Source organism: Pan troglodytes, chromosome 20 (genome assembly GCF_028858775.2).
Source record: "Pan troglodytes isolate AG18354 chromosome 20, NHGRI_mPanTro3-v2.0_pri, whole genome shotgun sequence".
Classification (NCBI taxonomy): domain Eukaryota; kingdom Metazoa; phylum Chordata; class Mammalia; order Primates; family Hominidae; genus Pan; species Pan troglodytes.
In genome coordinates this window covers 3,136,108-3,153,141 of record NC_072418.2, presented here as the reverse complement: position 1 = coordinate 3,153,141, position 17,034 = coordinate 3,136,108, and the positions used below count along the sequence as shown (strand labels likewise).

At 60.2% G+C, this 17,034-nt stretch overlaps 2 protein-coding genes and 1 long non-coding RNA gene across 4 annotated transcripts; 1 reads left to right on the top strand and 2 right to left on the bottom strand.

Moving 5' to 3' along the window:
* Positions 1-630: 630 nt before the first annotated feature.
* Positions 631-2,670, top strand: LOC134809027 (uncharacterized). The gene is made up of 2 exons (XR_010153507.1): positions 631-715; positions 2,553-2,670. It is a non-coding gene; the product is annotated as an uncharacterized LOC134809027 (long non-coding RNA).
* Positions 2,667-8,049, bottom strand: CFD (complement factor D). The gene is made up of 5 exons (XM_054673893.1): positions 7,637-8,049; positions 6,595-6,751; positions 6,363-6,507; positions 4,198-4,455; positions 2,667-2,884 (listed from the first exon to the last, which is right to left on the bottom strand). The coding sequence occupies exons 1-5, from the start codon at positions 7,689-7,691 to the stop codon at positions 2,738-2,740; spliced, it is 762 nt and encodes a 253-aa protein (XP_054529868.1). The 5' UTR covers positions 7,692-8,049; the 3' UTR covers positions 2,667-2,737.
* Positions 8,050-11,120: 3,071 nt separating this feature from the next.
* On the bottom strand, positions 11,121-15,045 carry ELANE (elastase, neutrophil expressed). Of its 2 annotated transcripts, none has more exons than XM_054673185.2 (5): positions 14,807-15,045; positions 14,193-14,349; positions 13,838-13,982; positions 11,574-11,804; positions 11,121-11,410 (listed from the first exon to the last, which is right to left on the bottom strand). In XM_054673185.2, the coding sequence occupies exons 1-5, from the start codon at positions 14,871-14,873 to the stop codon at positions 11,204-11,206; spliced, it is 807 nt and encodes a 268-aa protein (XP_054529160.1). In that variant the 5' UTR covers positions 14,874-15,045; the 3' UTR covers positions 11,121-11,203. The 2 variants fall into 2 exon arrangements, with proteins under 2 accessions (XP_054529160.1, XP_054529161.1); XM_054673186.2 differs by having other exon boundaries at positions 13,838-13,979; positions 14,807-14,987.
* Positions 15,046-17,034: the final 1,989 nt, after the last annotated feature.

Here is a 17,034-nt window from a genome sequence, read left to right as displayed (position 1 = left end):
GGAGACTGGACCGGGTCTCAACTCAGAGGACTACATGGTGCCCAGATGTTCCCGGCCTGCGTCCTCCACACCACTCCTCCACCGCCTCCTAAACCATCTCCTGCTCCGGAACCCTCTGTAGCTCCTGCAGACCAAAGGATGCAAAGATGCCCAGGCAGGCCGGATGCAGCAGCTCACGCCCCAGCACCATAAGAGACCCAGGCAGGAGGATCACTTGAGCCTGGGAGTTCAAGACCAGCCCAGGCAACACTGCGAGACCTCATCTCTACAAAAATCTTAAAAATTAGCTGGGTGGCCAGGCGAGGTGGCTCATGCCTGTAACTCCAGCACTTTGGGAGGCCGAGGCGGGCTGATCACCTGGCCTGACCAACATGGAGAAACCCCCTCTCTACTAAAAATACAAAATTAGCCGGGCGTGGTGGCGCATGCCTGTAATCCCAGCTACTCGGGAGGCTGAGGCAGGAGAATGGCTTGAACCATCAGCCAGAGGTTGCAGTGAGCCGAGATCATGCCATTGCACTCCAGCCTGGGCAACAAGAGCGAGACTCCATCTCAAAAACAAAAACGTGAAATTGACAGTGAGCTCCAACTTCGTGGTGGTCACCAGATGGCTGAATGGGCCCCCTTCCATGCAGTGCAGTATTTACCGAATTCCTAAGAGCAGGGCTGGGGCTTAGATGTGTCTTACCGTGCCCGGCCCAGGGCTCTGCACACAGTAAGTACTTAATACTTGCTTGCGCGTCAGTGTGATTCCTAAGTGAGTGTTCCATAGCCCCAAAAACACCCAAGCACAGTGTTCATCAATCATCCCCCCTTCTCCCGCGGACCTGCCTCTCAGATCATCAGTCTTTTTTTTTTTTGAGATGGAATCTCGCTCTGTCACCCAGGCTGCAGTGCAGTGGTGTGATCTCCACTCACTGCAACCTCCGCCTCCTGGGTTCACGCCATTCTCCTGCCTCAGCGTCCCGAGCAGCTGGGACTACAGGCACCTGCCACCACGCCCGGCTAATTTTTTGTATTTTTAATAGAGACGGGGTTTCACCGTGTTAACCAGGGTGGTCTCGATCTCCTGACCTTCTGATCTGCCCGCCTTGGCCTCCCAAAGTGCTGGGATTACAGGCATGAGCCACCGGCACCCGGCCCCTCAGTCACTTTTTCTTTCTTTTCTCTTTTTTTTTTCTTTCTTTTTGAGAGGGAGTCTCCTTCTGTTGCCCAGGTTGAAATGCAGTGGTGCTATCTCGGCTCACTGCAAGCTTCACCTCCTGGATTCAAGCTATTCTCCTGCCTCAGCCTCCCAAGTAGCTGGGACTACAGGCATCCGCCACCATGCCCGGCTAATTTTTTTTTGTATTTTTAGTGGAGATGGGATTTCACCGTGTTGGCCAGGATGGTCTCAATCTCCTGACCTTGTGATCTGCCCGCCTCGGCCTCCCAAAGTGCTGGGATTACAGGCGTGAGCCACCGCGCCTGGCCCATCAGTCTCTCTTTCTACGATAGCGTCTGGCTGCCCCTCCACCAGGTGGGAGAAAGGGCACAGGGCCTCAGGTGTCCTCCCTGGCCTTGCCAAGAAGGGTGACCTGAGGTCCAGGGCCTCCAGCAGGTGCCGCTGCTCGTTGTCCTGGTGTGGGTCTGGCTGCACCCAGGGTGGTTTGTGAAGGCAGGCTCCGTGGCTCTGGGCTGCAGTCCAGGCTGTGTCCTGGAGCTTCTGTGTAACCTCAGGAGAGTCGCACAGCTCCTGTGAGCCTCAGTTTCCCCTTATGGGATATGGGTCATAGAAACACGGCCTCGCAGGGTTTCTGTGCACCTGAGTCTCAGCCCACAGCCTTGCACACAGAAGACGCTCACATTCCCCTCGGTAAGCAAAGGGAAACGATATGAGCCAGACCAGGAGGGGACACCCATGCCTGGCGGGCCTTCCCCTGTGTGTGTGTGTTTGGGGGTGGGGGTGACCCTTTTCTGACTTCCAGGGAAGAGCAAGGGCGCCGTCGTGTGGCCGCGTCAGCCCCACGGAAGCGCTGGACCCGCGAGCTTCGCTGTATTCTCAGTTCTTGCGCTTTTATCTGTAGCTTCCTGCCTTCATCTTTTTTTAATGTTTCTGTTTTTGTTTTGAGACAGAGTCTCGCTCTGTCACCCAGGTCGGAGTGCAGTGGTGCGATCTCAGCTCACTGCAACCTCCGCCTCCCGGATTCAAGCGATCCTCCTGCCTCAGCCTCCTGAGTAGTTGGGGCTACAGGTGCCCAACACCACGCTCAGCTAATTTTTTTTGTATTTTTAGTAGTGACGGGGTTTCACCACGTTGGGCAGGCTGGTCAGGAACTCCTGACCTCAAATGATCCGCCCGCCTCGGCCTCCCAAAGTGCTGGGATTACAGGCGTGAGCCACCACGCAGAATTTTTTTTGGAGAGAGAGACAAGGTTTCACTCTGTTGCCCAGGCTGGAGGACAGTGGTGCAATCACAACTCACTGCAGCCTCAGCCTCCTGAGTAGCTGGAACCACAAGCACCCACCTCCATGCCCGCCAATTGCCCAGCTAATTTTTAATTTTTTTGTAGAGATGGAGTCGCGCTACGTGGCCCAGGCTGATCTCAAACTCCTGAAATCCAATGATCCTCCCACCTCGGCCTCCCCCTCTGCATATAGTAGGTGCTCAATAAAGACCAACCAGATGCAGGAGTGGATGACTTCATTGCTCGGGACTTTGTTGCTTGGGTGACCCTGACCTTCAGGCCCTGGCACCCTAGGCCAGGACGCTGTCGATCCAGGCCGCATAGCTCGCCACGCGGGTGTAGATCCCGGGCTTCTTGCGGTTGCCGCAAACGCGCGAGCCCGAGGTGACCACGCCCTCGAGCACGCCCCCGCACACCAGCGGGCCCCCGGAGTCACCCTGCCGGAACAGGACGGGGCCGTGAGGGGCGGCCCGCGCCCACCCCGGCCTCACGTGTCGGACCCCCTCACCTGGCTGCCGCTCCCGCCCCACAATTCTCGCTCCTCCCTCCCGTGTTAATCTCGTCTTCACTAGTCAATAGCCCCGCGCCACGCCTATCGCCTGGGCCACAAACCACGCCCCTCGGCCCGCCCCCAGCTCCTGGCCACACCCCCTCTGGCCTCAATCTCACCACGTGTTCCCCCGACCCCACCCCGCTCCAGGCCCTTTCCAGTATGGGGTCCCACACCTCACTCCTGCTCTTCCAAGCTTTGACTTGCCGTGGATCCCACTTCTGCCCTAACGCGTCTCAGTGGCCACCTGCTCTGCTCAGTCCCCACTCACCTCAGGCCACGCCCCTCCCTTAGAGCCCCACCCAATCTTGGCCCCGGCTACCACGCAAGCCTCGGCTGGTCTTAAACCTCGGCCCTGCTCAGGACCCCTTCTCTTCCCCGCCACAGCAGGGATCCCGCTCTGCACCAGTCCTGCCCCTTCAGAGGTTCCCGCCCCTTCCACCTGCCCCACCCCGTGCCCCGCCCCTTCCTCCACGTGCCCGCCCCCTATACCTTCCACCCTTTCTCTGCCACCTGCCCTTTTGCCCGCCCTGACCCTTCTCCAACCCCACCCTCCCTACAGATACCGCTCCTTCCTCCATGCCCTGCCCCTCATTCCCCACTCCTCTTCCTGGCCTCGCCCCCTTGCAGTCTCGCTGTTACTGGACTCCGCCCCCTCCTCGAGCCCCGCCCCCTATCCCCAACGTAACCCACAGGTCCTTCCACATCCCACCCGTTCCTGCCCTTTTTGCCCGCCCTGACCCTTCTCCAGTCCCACCCTCCCCACAGGTACCGCCCCTTTCTCCATGCCCTGCCCCTCATGCCTGGTCTCGCCCCCTTGCTGTCCCGCTGTTACTGGACTCCGCCCCCTTCTCGAGCCCCGCCCCTATCCCCGCCCTAACCCACAGGTCCTTCCACATCCCACCCGTTCCTGCCCTTTTTGCCCGCCCTGACCCTTCTTCAGCCCCACCCTCTCCAGAAGCCCCGCACCTTCTCCAGGCCTCGCCCCCAAGGCCCCACCCTACCCACATGCCCCGCCCCCTCGTACAGGCTCCGCCCACGGGCCACCCTCATGCACCGCCCCTGTTCCAGTTCCCGCCCCCTACGCGCCCCGCCCCTTCCCTGGGCCCTGTTCCTACTTGCCCCCCGCTTCCCGCTCCCTCTGCAGGCCCTTCCCGGGGCCTGCGGGCCCCGCGTCTCCTCCCAGGCGTGAAGGCTCACCTTGCAGCTGTCCCGGCGATTGCTCTCCGCGCACATCATGCGCTCGGTGATGGCGCCGTCGTGGTGCGTGCGCCGGTTGCAGGTGGCGCGGTCCAGCACTGGCAAGAGCACGTGCTGCAGCCTGTCCGGGCGGCGGCCCGCGTGGTTGACTATGCCCCAGCCGGCCACGTCACAGAGAGTTCCCGGCGCCACGTCGCGGTCCACGCGCTGCCAGGGCAGGGGGCGCACAGCAGGGCCCAGCGTGGCCTTCTCCGACAGCTGAGGGTGGAGGCGGACGTCAGGGTTGGGGTGCGGGGGTGCGAGGCTGGGGAGAATGCCGCTAGGCTCGGGGAGACGGGACGGGGGAGGTGGGCATCAGGGCAGGGGCGGGGGTCTCAGTGCAGCAGGAGAGATCTAGGCTAGACCCTGGGTGGGGGTGCAGGTGGGGATGGGGTGGGTGCGAGGCTCACCAGTGCAGCTGCAAAGGTCGAGGCTGGAACCGGGATGGGGATGCAGGGGGAGCGGGGGATGGGGGGCTCCCAGTGCAGCCGCAGAGGCCGAGGCTAGACCCGGTGTGAGGGTACCAGGGTTGTAGGGCGGGGTCCCCATGCAGCAGGAGAGGTCTAGGCTGGACCTGGGGTGAGGGTGCAGGGGGTGGGGGGGCTCCGAGCGCATCAAGAGAGGTCGAGGCTGGACCCGGGGTGAGGGTGCGGGGGTTGAAGGGCGGGGTCCCCATGCAGCAGGAGAGGTCGAGGCTGGACCTGGGGTGAGGGTGCAGGGGGTGCGGGGGCTCCGAGTGCAGCAAGAGAGGTCAAGGCTAGACCCGGGGTGAGGGTGTGGGGGTTGTGGGGCGGGGTCCCCATGCAGCAAGAGAGGTCGAGGCTGGACCCAGGGTGAGGGTGCGGGGGTTGTAGGGCGGGGTCCCCATGCAGCAGGAGAGTTCGAGGCTAGACCCGGGGTGAGGGTGCAGGGGGTGGGGGGCTCCGAGCGCAGCAAGAGAGGTCGAGGCTAGACCCGGGGTGAGGGTGTGGGGGTTGTGGGGCGGGGTCCCCATGCAGCAGGAGAGGTCGAGGCTGGACCTGGGGTGAGGGTGCAGGGGGTGGGGGGGCTCCGAGCGCATCAAGAGAGGTCGAGGCTGGACCCGGGGTGAGGGTGCGGGGGTTGAAGGGAGGGGTCCCCATGCAGCAGGAGAGGTCGAGGCTGGACCTGGGGTGAGGGTGCAGGGGGTGCGGGGGCTCCGAGCGCAGCAAGAGAGGTCAAGGCTAGACCCGGGGTGAGGGTGTGGGGGTTGTGTGGCGGGGTCCCCATGCAGCAAGAGAGGTCGAGGCTGGACCCAGGGTGAGGGTGCGGGGGTTGTAGGGCGGGGTCCCCATGCAGCAGGAGAGTTCGAGGCTAGACCCGGGGTGAGGGTGCAGGGGGTGGGGGGCTCCGAGTGCAGCAAGACAGGTCGAGGCTAGACCCGGGGTGAGGGTGTGGGGGTTGTGGGGCGGGGTCCCCATGCAGCAGGAGAGGTTGAGGCTGGACCTGGGGTGAGGATGCAGGGGGTGCGGGGGCTCCGAGCGCAGCAAGAGAGGTCAAGGCTAGACCCGGGGTGAGGGTGTGGGGGTTGTGGGGCGGGGTCCCCATGCAGCAAGAGAGGTCGAGGCTGGACCCGGGGTGAGGGTGCAGGGGTTGTGGGGCGGGGTCCCCATGCAGCAGGAGAGTTCGAGGCTAGACCCGGGGTGAGGGTGCGGGGGTTGTAGGGCGGGGTCCCCATGCAGCAGGAGAGTTCGAGGCTAGACCCGGGGTGAGGGTGCAGGGGGTGGGGGGCTCCGAGCGCAGCAAGAGAGGTCAAGGCTAGACCCGGGGTGAGGGTGTGGGGGTTGTGGGGCGGGGTCCCCATGCAGCAAGAGAGGTCGAGGCTGGACCCGGGGTGAGGGTGCGGGGGTTGTGGGGCGGGGTCCCCATGCAGCAAGAGAGGTCGAGGCTAGACCTGGGGTGAGGGTGCGGGGGTTGTAGGGCGGGGTCCCCATGCAGCCGCAGAGGTCGAGGCTAGACCCGGGGTGAGGGTGTGGGGGTTGTGGGGCGGGGTCCCCACGCAGCAGGAGAGTTCGAGGCTGGACCCGGGGCGCGGTGTAGGCGGGGTGGAGAGAGAGTGGGCCGGGGATCCCAGTGCCGCAGGAGGGACTGCGCTACACGGGGCCGACCTGTAGCAGCAGGAGGTCGTGGTCGATGGTGTCAGGCTGGCTGTCCGGGTGGGGCACTGCGCGGAGCACGTCGTACAGGCGCTTGGAGGGCTCCGGCTGCGACAGGGAGTGCGCGCCCAGGAGAACCTGCACCTTCCCGCCGGCCCTGGGGACGGGACGGAGGCCGCGGTCGGTGCCAGCCGACTCCCCCCACCCCACCCGGGCTCTTCCCCCGCGCGGCGCGGGCACTCACGCGTCCTCCAGGCAGTGCGCCGCGCTCAGCACCCACTGCTCCGCCACCAGGACGCCGCCGCACAGGTGCGCGCCGTTCAGCTGCACCGACGCCATGTAGGGCCGCGCGTGCGCCTCGGCCTCTCTGCCGCCCAGGATCCGACCACGGGGCGGCGCCGCTGTGGGTGGGCGGGCGCGTGAGGGCCGCGGGGTGGACTCCTCCCCCGGGCGAGGCTGCCTGACGGGATCCCAGCTCTCACCCCCCAGGCCGCTCCCCGCAAGAATCCCATCTCTGGGCGCGGTGGCTCACGCCTGTAATCCCAGCACTTTGTGAAGCCACGCGGGGGTGGGGCGGGGGGGTGCAGATCACGAGGTCAGGAGTTCGAGACCAGCCTGGCCAATATGGTGAAACCCCGTCTCTACTTAAAAAATAAATAAATAAATACAAAATTTAGTCGGTGTGGCCTATAATCTCAGCTATTCGGGAGGCTGAGGCAGGAGAATCGCTTGAACCCGGGAGTCGGAGTTTGCAGTGAGCCGAGATCGCACCACTGCACTCCAGCCTGGACGACAGAGCGAGACTCCCTATCAAAAAAAAAAAAAGAAAAAGAAAAAGAAAAAAAAGAATTCCGTTTCCGTCTTGGGGCCCCTCAGCGTTGCAAACTCAGATACCCTCCGGCGGGAATGCCCCAGAGTACAGAACCCACAGTGGGCTGGGGACCGGGGGCAGATCCCAGCGCCCTACCCTGGGCGCAGTGCCTTCCAGTTGGACATAAGAGAAATGGGGCTGACCCAACCAGTGCCTGGGCCAGCCAAGTCAGCCACGCAGATGAAGTTTTCCACGCAGACGTTCAGACTCTGTCTGCAAGAAAAGCTGACTCCAGAAAGTTCCGATTTCCAATCTGAATTTTCTAGAATTTTTCAGCGTTCAGAGCCTTCCATTAGTGAGGAGAGACACCCCCTTCCTGCCCACCTGGAGGGGCTGGAGGACCGTCCGTGTGACGGAGGGGAGCACCACGCCCCTACACAGCCCTGTCCCTCACCCCAGGCCCAGGCCTCCTCACCGCAGGCGGCCGCTCCTAGGAGGACCAGAACTGCCAGGCGCTCCCAGCTGTGCATGGTGAAGCCGCTGTGGCTGAGACACTGACCCAGGCAGGGCCCTGGGGGTGCTTTTATGAGGGTGGAGGGGGCGGGAGGCTCCCAGGGGCCTTGTCCGCCGGGTGGGCAGCGGCCCAGCTGGGGAAAGGGGAACCTGCCCGCCCAGCCTCCGCCCTCCGCGGGACTGGGTTACCTCCTGCCAGACTCACACCAGAGTCGACAAGTCGCTGGGAGACCCTCGGGCCTCTGTGAGCCTGACGGCCTGCTGGCCCTGGTGGGGGGCAGTCCCTCAGATGGGCAGGAGGCAGAGAGGGGGGCTGCACCCACCCCGGCCCCAACTTCACCAGACCCAGAGTTCCCCAGGGTGTTTCACAATCCTAGCTGGAGGCCACAGCGTGTAAACAACCCACTTCCTTGTCCTGCTACCCTCCCTTCTTTTCCTCCTCTATATTAGAGAGAAGGTCTGTTGGGGGTAGGAAGATCACTTGACACCCTTGTCTCTGTCCCTGTGGCCTCTGGGGCTTGACACCCTGACGAATAGAAAGTTGGAAAGGCCAGGGCAGAGGCAGCTGGGAAGACTGACTACAAGGGACAGGAAAACCCAGACAAACTGGGTGGAGACTGAATCATGAAAGTTATATGGAAAGTTCAGGGAATGTCCTCCTTCAGGTGTGGCTTGATCCAGGTGCCTGAACAATGTCCAGTGTCTGCCTCTGGCTTCTCCTTTCTTCTCTGATGGCTTCTCTCCTCACCAGCTTCCCCTGGTGTGTTTCCAGGGACCCCACACTCAACCCAGTGGCTCAGTGGGCCCCTCCTAAAATTCTTCCTCACTCCAGCCAAGTCTCAAGGGTGCCTTGGGTTGGTGGAGCCTGGATCACACGCCCCCTCCCAAACTGTTCACTGAGGGCAGGTTCTGATGAACAGAGTCAGGGCTGGCCGGGCACAGTGGCTCCCACCTACCATCCCGGCACATTGAGAGACCCAGATAGGAGCATCTCTTGAGCCCAGGAATTCAAGGCCAGCTTGGGGAAGACGGCAAGACCCCATCTCTACAAAAAAATTAAAATAAAATACTCAGAATCTGGGCCATAGGGCCTTCTGTGAGGTGGGGATTTGTGTGTGTTGTTTTTGTTTTATTACAGACAGGGTCTTGCTCTTTCGTCCAGGCTCGAGTGCAGTGGTGCAATCATAGCTCACTGCAGCCTCCTCGACCTCTGGGGCTCAAGTGATCCTCCCACCTCAGCCTCCAGAAGCGCTGGGACTGCAGGCCTGCTCATGGTGTAGCTCCATTTTTCACATCTGCCCCCCAGGGGCCAGCAGGATTCACCCTGCATTAATCCATGGTGCAGGGACCAGAAGGATGGGGATACCTTGTGGGGAGGACCTCGGACATCGTCCCCAGGGGGAGCAGCACACGAGGTTCCCCCGGCTTTTCTCTTCACCGTGGATCATTTCTTTCTTTTCTTTCCTTTTTTTTTTTTTTTTTTTTTTTTGAGACGGAGTCTCGCTCCTTCGCCCAGGCTGGAGTGCAGTGGTGTGATCTCAGCTCACTGCAAGCTCCGCCTCCCGGGTTCACACCATTCTCCTGCCTCAGCCTCCCGAGTAGCTGGGACTACAGGCGCCCGCCACCACACCCGGCTAATTTTTTGTATGTTTAGTAGAGATGAGGTTTCACCATGTTAGCCAGGATGGTCTCGATCTCCTGACCTCCTGATCCGCCCGCCTCGGCCTCCCAAAGTGCTGGGATTACAGGCGTGAGCCACCAAGCCTGGCCTCATTTCCTTCCTTCCTTTCTCTCTCTGTCTTTCTCTCTTTCCCTTTCTTTTTCTTTCTTTCTCTTTCCTTCTTTCTTTTTTTCTTTCTTTCTTGCTTTTTTTTTTTTTTTTGCAACACAGTCTTGCTCTGTCGTCCACGCTGGAGTGCGGTGGCACAATCTCGGCTCACTGCGACCTCCATCTCCCGGGTTCAAGCAATTCTCCTGCCTCAGCTTCCTGAGTAGCTGGGATTACACGCATGAGCAACCACACTGGGCTAACTTTTTGTATTTTTAGTAGAGACAGGGTTTTGCCATGTTGGCCAGGCTGGTCTCGAACCTCTGACCTCAGGTGATCCACCCACCTCGGCCTCCCAAAGTGCTGGGATTACAGGCATGAGCCACCACGCCTGGCCCCCTGTGGATTATTTCATACGCACAGAGAATAGAAAATGATATAACAACAGGGCTGGGCGTGGTGGCTACGCCTGTAATCACAGCACTTTGGGAGGCTGAGGCGGGCGGATCACGAGGTCAGGAGATCGAGACCATCCTGGCTAACACGGTGAAACCCCGTCTCTACTAAAAATACAAAAAATTAGCCGGGTGTGGTGGTGGGCGCCTGTAGTCCCAGCTACTCGGGAGGCTGAGGCAGGAGAATGGCGTGAACCAGGGAGGCGGAGCTTGCAGTGAGCTGAGATCGCGCCACTGCACTCCAGCCTGGGTGACAGAGCGAGACTCCATCTAAAAACAAAAAAGAAAAAAATACAATGTGGGGAAGTCACTTCTGCTCCATTGCCCTGGCTGTGCTGCCCCCTGGTGGTGGCTTACTCCAGAGATGCCCAAGAGACTCTCGATTCTAGTTTGTTTATTATTATTATTATTATTATTATTTATTTATTTATTTTTGAGATGGAGTTTCACTCTTGTTGCCCAGGCTGGAGTGCAATGGAGCGATCTTGGCTCACTGCAACCTCCACCTTCCAGAATTCAGGTGATTCTCCTGCCTCAGGCCTCCCGAGTAGCTGGGATTACAGGCATGCACCACCACGCCCGGCTAATTTTGTATTTTTAGTAGATATGGGGTTTCTCCATGTTGGTCAGGCTGGTCTCGAACTTTAGACTTCAGATGATCCGCCTGCCTCGGCCTCCCAAAGTGCTGGGATTACAGGCGCGAGCCACCGCACCGGCATTTTTTTTTTTTTTTTTTTTTTTGAGACGGAGTCTCTCTCTGTTGCCCAGGCTGGAGTGCAGTGGCGTGATCTCGGCTCACTACAGCCTTCGCCTCGCAGGTTCAAGCAATTCTCCTGCCTCAGCCTCCCAGGCACCACGACGCCAAGCTAATTTTTTTTGTATTTATAGTAGAGATGGGGTTTCACCACATTGGCAGACTAGTCTTGAACTCCCGACCTCAGGTGATCTGCCAGCCTCGGCCTCCCAAAGTGCTGGGATTGCAGGCGTAAGCCACTGGGCCAGGCTTGGACCATTTTATTTTATTTTATTTTATTTTATTTATTATTTTTTTTTAATAGAGCGGGGGTTTTGCCATGTTGCCCAGGCTGGTCTTGAACTCCTGAGCTCAAGTGATCCGCCTGCCTCAACCTCCCAAAGTGCTGGGATTACAGGTGTGAGCCACCACGCCCAACCTACTGACCATTTTCAACACCCAATCACACAGCCAAGGAGCATCAAACACATTCTACAAAACAGAGGAATGTTTATTGTGCCAAATGCTGGAGAGTGTGGGTGTGGGCAGCTGAGGTGACCCGGGCAGCCCTTCTCAGTGGGTCCTGCTGGCCGGGTCCGGGTCCCGGGGGTGGGGACAGGGGTTGTCCTCGGAGCGTTGGATGATAGAGTTGATCCAGTTTACAAACTGTGCCACCGGGGCAAAGGCGTCGGGGTAGAGCCCTGAGGCGCAGCCTCCCCGGACGAAGGAGGCAATTCCGTGGATTAGCCCGTTGCAGACCAAGGGGCTGCCGGAGTCCCCCTGTGGAGGCAGACAAGGTGGGGAAGCTGGACTGGGAGGCCCTGCCCACCTGCCCGCCGCCTGTCAGGGTTGGGAAGTCCCTCCTAGGGTCTAGCCACGGTGCCTGTTGCTGCAATCCGGGCTGGGAGCGGGTGGGGAGCAGAGGGACACCCAGGTCACGTACGAAACAGACGCCGGCCCGCCGGCCCCTCACGAGAGTGCAGACGTTGCTGCGACGGCAGAGGGACGTCACCACCGTCACGTTGAGCTCCTGCAGGACGCTGGCGATCCCACGGTTCCTGCCCAGAAGGCCCCAGCCCATGGCCAGGCACTGCACCCCGTTGCCCAGGTGGCGTCCCTGAGCCGGCAGCTGGGCCACCTGCACGTTGGCGTTGATGGTGGCCGACCCGTTGAGCTGTGGCGGTGGGGACAGATCGTCGGCGCGTCACACGGGGCAGTGATGATGACCCTCCCCTCTCCGGGCCTCAGTTTCCCCATCTCAGGTTCTACTGTGGTTCTGGGATCCTGCAGGGCAGGATACCCACCCCACACTCTGCTCCCCAAGGCGAGCCTCAGTTTCCCCATCTGTAGAGTGGGAGCCGTCACCAAGGCTCAGGGCGTTGGAGGTTGTCCCTGGATGTGGCTTGAGTGCAGGAAGCAGTAGGTGCTGAATTAACAAAAAAACTACAGCCGGGCGCGGTGGCTCATGCTTGTAAGCCCAGCACTTTGGGAGGGCGAGGCAGGAGGATCACTTGAGGCCAGGCATTCAAGACCAGCCTGGGCAACGTGGCAAAGCCCCATGTCTACCAAAAAAAAAAAAAAAATTGCCAGGTGTGGTGGCTCACGCCTGTAATCCCAGCATTTTGGGAGGCTAAGGTGGTCCAATCAAAAGGTCAGGAGATCAAGACCATCCTGGCTAACATGGTGAAACCCCGTCTCTACTAAAAATACCAAAAATTAGCCAGGCCTGGTGGCGGGCGCCTGTAGTCCCAGCTACCTGGGAGGCTGAGGCAGGAGAATAGCTTGAACCCAGGAGGCGAAGCTTGCAGTGAGCCGAGATTGTGCCACTGCGCTCCAGCCTGGGCGACAGAGCGAGACTGTGTCTCAAAAAAAAAAAAAAAAAAAAAAAAATTAGCCGAGCGTTGCCAGGCGCAGTGGCTCACACCTGTAATCCCAGCATGTTGGGAGGCTGAGGTGGGCGGATCACCTGAGGTCAAGAGTTCAAGACCAGCCTGGCCAATATGGTGAAACCTTGTCTCTACTAAAAATACCAAAAATTAGCCTGGCGTGGTGGCGGGCGCCTGTAATCCCAGCTACCTGGGAGGCTGAGGCAGGAGAATCACTTGAACCTGGGAGGCGGGGGTTGCAGTGAGCTGAGATTGTGCCACTGCACTCCAGCCTGGATGACAGAGTGAGACTCCATCTCAAAAATATATATATGTGTATATATATATATATTTATTATTTTATAAAAATAATATTTTTATATATTTTATAACATTATTTTATAAAATAATAAATATATTTATTTTATAATATATGTGTGTGTGTGTGTGTATATATATATATTAGCCAGACGTGGTGGACGTGGTGGTGGCACCTGTGGTTCCAGCTACCCCCCATTCCAAGCTGAGAGGATGGCTTGAGCCCAGGAGATGGAGGCTGTAGTGAGCCGCGATCGCGCCACTGCACTGGGTGAGAGCTATGAGAAAATTTAGTGACAAGGAAACTCTCCCTCTAACTCTTCCCAGGGAGGAATCTTTTTTTTTTTTTTTTGAGACCCAGGCTGGAGTGCAGTGGTGTGATCTCAGCTCACTGCAATCTCCGCCTCCGGGGTTCAAGCGATTCTCCTTCCTCAGCCTCCTGAGTAGTTGGCCACCACACTCGGCTAATTTTTTTTTGTATTTTAGTAGAGACGGGGTTTCACTATGTTGGTCAGGCTGGTCTCGAACACCTGACCTCGTGATCCACCCGCCTCAGCCTCCCAAAGTGCTGGGATGACAGGCCTCAGCCACCGCGCCCGGCGCCCAGGAAATAACCAGAACTGCAAGCCGCGGACAGGGGTGGAAAGGTGGGGACTTTTGCCCCTTTTCCCAAAGACAGAGGCGGCCCCTGCCCTCGGCCACAGGGCTGGTGAATGGAGAGACACAAAGAATCTCAGTAAGTTTGTTGATTGACGGCAGATCGGGGCCTCCCTTCTCAGTAAGTTTGTTGATTGACAGCAGATCGGGGCCTCCCTGCAGGATCTCATTTAACCCCTCAACAGCCCATGGCGGGTATTTTCCCGTTTCACAGAGGTGCAGACCGAGGCGCAGAGAGGGGGCCACCCAGCCCACGATGCCACCCCAGGTCCCCACGAGCGGCCCCGACGCGCCCCTCCGTCGCCGCCTCCACCCTCCCCAGGCCTCTGGCCTCCGCCCCTGCGCCCCCCGCCCCGCCCGGCGGCACCTGGAGAATCACGATGTCGTTGAGCAAGTTTACGGGGTCGTAGCCGTTTTCGAAGATGCGCTGCACGGCGAACACCTGCCGGGTGGGCTCCCGCCGCGAGAGGTTATGGGCTCCCAGGACCACCCGCACCGCGCGGACGTTTCTGCTGGGGAGGGAGAGGCGGGGCTCAGGGGCGGCCCCGGGGGTCGGGGCTCAGCCGCGCCTTGTCGTCCCCATCCGGCGACGGGCCTGAGGGCGAAGGTGCTCGAGGGCCCCCCCCCCTCCCCCGAGCAGCCCCGGCCCCGGCCTCCCCCCACCCACCTCGCAGACCGGGACGCGGGGTCCGAGCCCGGCGCGCACACTCCCGGCTACTCACACATTCGCCACGCAGTGCGCGGCCGACATGACGAAGTTGGGTGCAATCAGGGTGGCGCCGCAGAAGTGGCCTCCGCGCAGCTGCAGGGACACCATGAAGGGCCACGCGTGGGGCCGCGCTCGCCGGCCCCCCACAATCTCCGAGGCCAGCGCGGTGCCTGGGGACACACCGGGTGCGGGTGCTGAGTGCCTGCCAAGGGGCCTGTCCCTTCCCGGCCACGGGGCCTCTGGATCCCCCACCAGGAACCCACGGGATCCCCCACCGGGAACCCACGAGATCGGGGCCGTTCGCACCCCTGTTGTTCAGATGAGGAAACTGAGGCACGGAGAGGCAAAGGGACCTCCCCACGGTGCCCCTCCAAGGCACAGACAGACCTGGACTTGAACCCAGAGGGCGACCTGCGACCCCCACCCCTCCCCGGTTTTCAAACCCCAACTCTGGGCTCCTGGTGGTGGCTTCACCGCTCAGAACCTCAGTCTCTTCTGGTCCCCTTGTCCCAGCTGGCACCTCCCCTGTGAGGATGAGGGACCCACACTGGTGGGGCCCTCCATGGAGAGGTGGGAACAGAACCCCGGGACAGAGGGAGCAGCGGGAGGTTGGACTCAAAAACTCACCCCCCAGCAGCAAGGCCGGCAGGACACAGGCGAGGAAAAGACACGCGAGTCGGCGGCCGAGGGTCATGGTGGGGCTGGGGCTCCGGGGTCTCTGCCCCTCCGTGCCCGCCCGGCTCCTCTTATAGCCCTGTGCTGGGAGGCCGTTGCATTGCCCCACGGCCGGCCAGCGCCCTCCACTTCCTCTCCCCTGGCACAGGGTGTTGATGAAAAGGGGGAGAAGGGGGACAAGACGCTGGGTTGGCTCGGGTGGGGCCTCCAGACAAAATTCAGGATGCACAATCGCATTCAAATGTCAGATAATCAACGTGGGTTTTTTAATTTATTTTTTTGGAGACAGAGTCTTGCTCTATCGCCCAGGCTGGAGTGCGGTGGCGTGATCCCGGCTCACGGCAACCTCCGCCTCCCAGGTTCAAGTGATTCTCCTGCCTCAGCCTCCTGAATAGCTGAGATTACAGGCACCTGCCACCACTCCCGGCTAATTTTTGTATTTTTAGTAGAGACAGTGTTTCGCCCTGTCTGCCAGGCTGGTCTTGAACTTCTGACCTCAGGTGATCCGCCTGCCTCAGCCTCCCAGAGTGCTGGGATCACAGGCGTGAGCCACTGCGCCTGGCTAATTTTTTGTATTTTTAGTAGAGACGGGGTTTCACCGCGTTGGCCGGGCTGGTCTCAACGTTTTTTTTTTAATCTAAGTCTGTTCCAAATGAGGCCCAGGATATACTTACCCGAAATTCAGATTTAACCGAGCGTTGCTGTGTTTTTGCCAAACCTGCCAAACCTAGACCTGAGGGACTTGATGGGGGTGGCCTCGCCTGCCTCAGTTTATCCAGGGCCCCGTGATACTGGCCACATGCAGCTGTGTCGCCTGCCTCTGTTTACCCAGGGCCCCGTGATACCGGCCACATGCAGCTGTGTCGCCTGCCTCAGTTTACCCAGGGCCCTGTGATACGGCCACATGCAGCTGTGTCGCCTGCCTCAGTTTACCCAGGGCCCTGTGATACTGGCCACATGCAGCTGTGTCGGGCACTCACTGCGCAATAGGCACTTCTCTGGTCCTTCCCAGGGTTCCTGTTTGGGAACAGAGGCACGTCAAGGGCCTCCCCCAGGAGCTGCGAGTGTAACCCAGGCCTCTGGGACCCGCAGCTGGACGGAGATCTGGGGCCGGCTCACTCCAGCCGCTCCCTGAACCTCAGGGCTCATTCTTGGGGGCCAGGCCTTCCATCCTTTCCTCGGCTGTTGCCTCCAACGGGGAACTCACTCTCACCCAGGCTCACGGTCAGTCCCTGGACACCAGCTGGGGCTCTGACAATCTCTCCCGCCCTTCTGCCTTGGTGAGCTTCCCTGAAGCCCTCCCCGCCTGAGGCAGGGGCTGGGCGAGCATCTGGCAGGGCTGCTGGAGAGAGAATTCCTGTCCAGGCCGGGAGGCTGGAGTGAGGACCAAGCCTGAGGGCTTCCGCCTGGAGGAACTGGCAGGGGAGGTGGAGTCCCAGCTGCGGGAATGGGATTCCCAGGACCCAGCCCCGGGCTCCAGGCCCCGTTCCTCTTCCCATCTCCCCCACGATGTTCCAGTTGCAACGGCCGGGCCAAGGCTGTCGCAAGAACCAACGTCCTCCTGGCTCCAGGACAAGGGGAGGGGAAGGGAACCAACGGGCCTGTCTCCAGGAATAGGCGGGGCGAGGGCACCCGGGGACACGCAGAGCCTGGGCCAGGCTGGAGTCCTGACGTGACCACAGGCAAGTGGACCCCCATGGCTCTCGGGTTAGGGAGACAATGGCCCTGCCCTCCCAGAGCCTGGCACACAGCAGGCGCTCAGTCCATGTCTGCCCTGTCCTCAGCTTAATCAGACACACACTACCCTGCCTTCTCCCCTCCCCTTTTGGCAGGGTTCCCACCTTGCTGCCTTAACATCACCACAGTGCACTTAGTAAGCGCCTACTGTCTACACAGCCCTGTTTCAAGTCGGGGGTGGGGGGATTTCAGGGGTGGGGGACGCCATATCTTTGGAAGGGGCTTGGCCTCCAGCACGGAGATCAGACTTGGCGTCAGCTGCATTTATTGAGCACCAGCTGTATACTACGTTCTCACGTGCAGTCATTATTAAGTGTGCCGACGCTGGGTTCATATCCTGGTTCTGGTGTGGCCATTTGGCCACTGTGTAACTTCAGGCCCCTGAAATAAACTCTCCGTGACTCAGTTTCCTCCTCTGTAAAATTATAATCATAGGATCCATC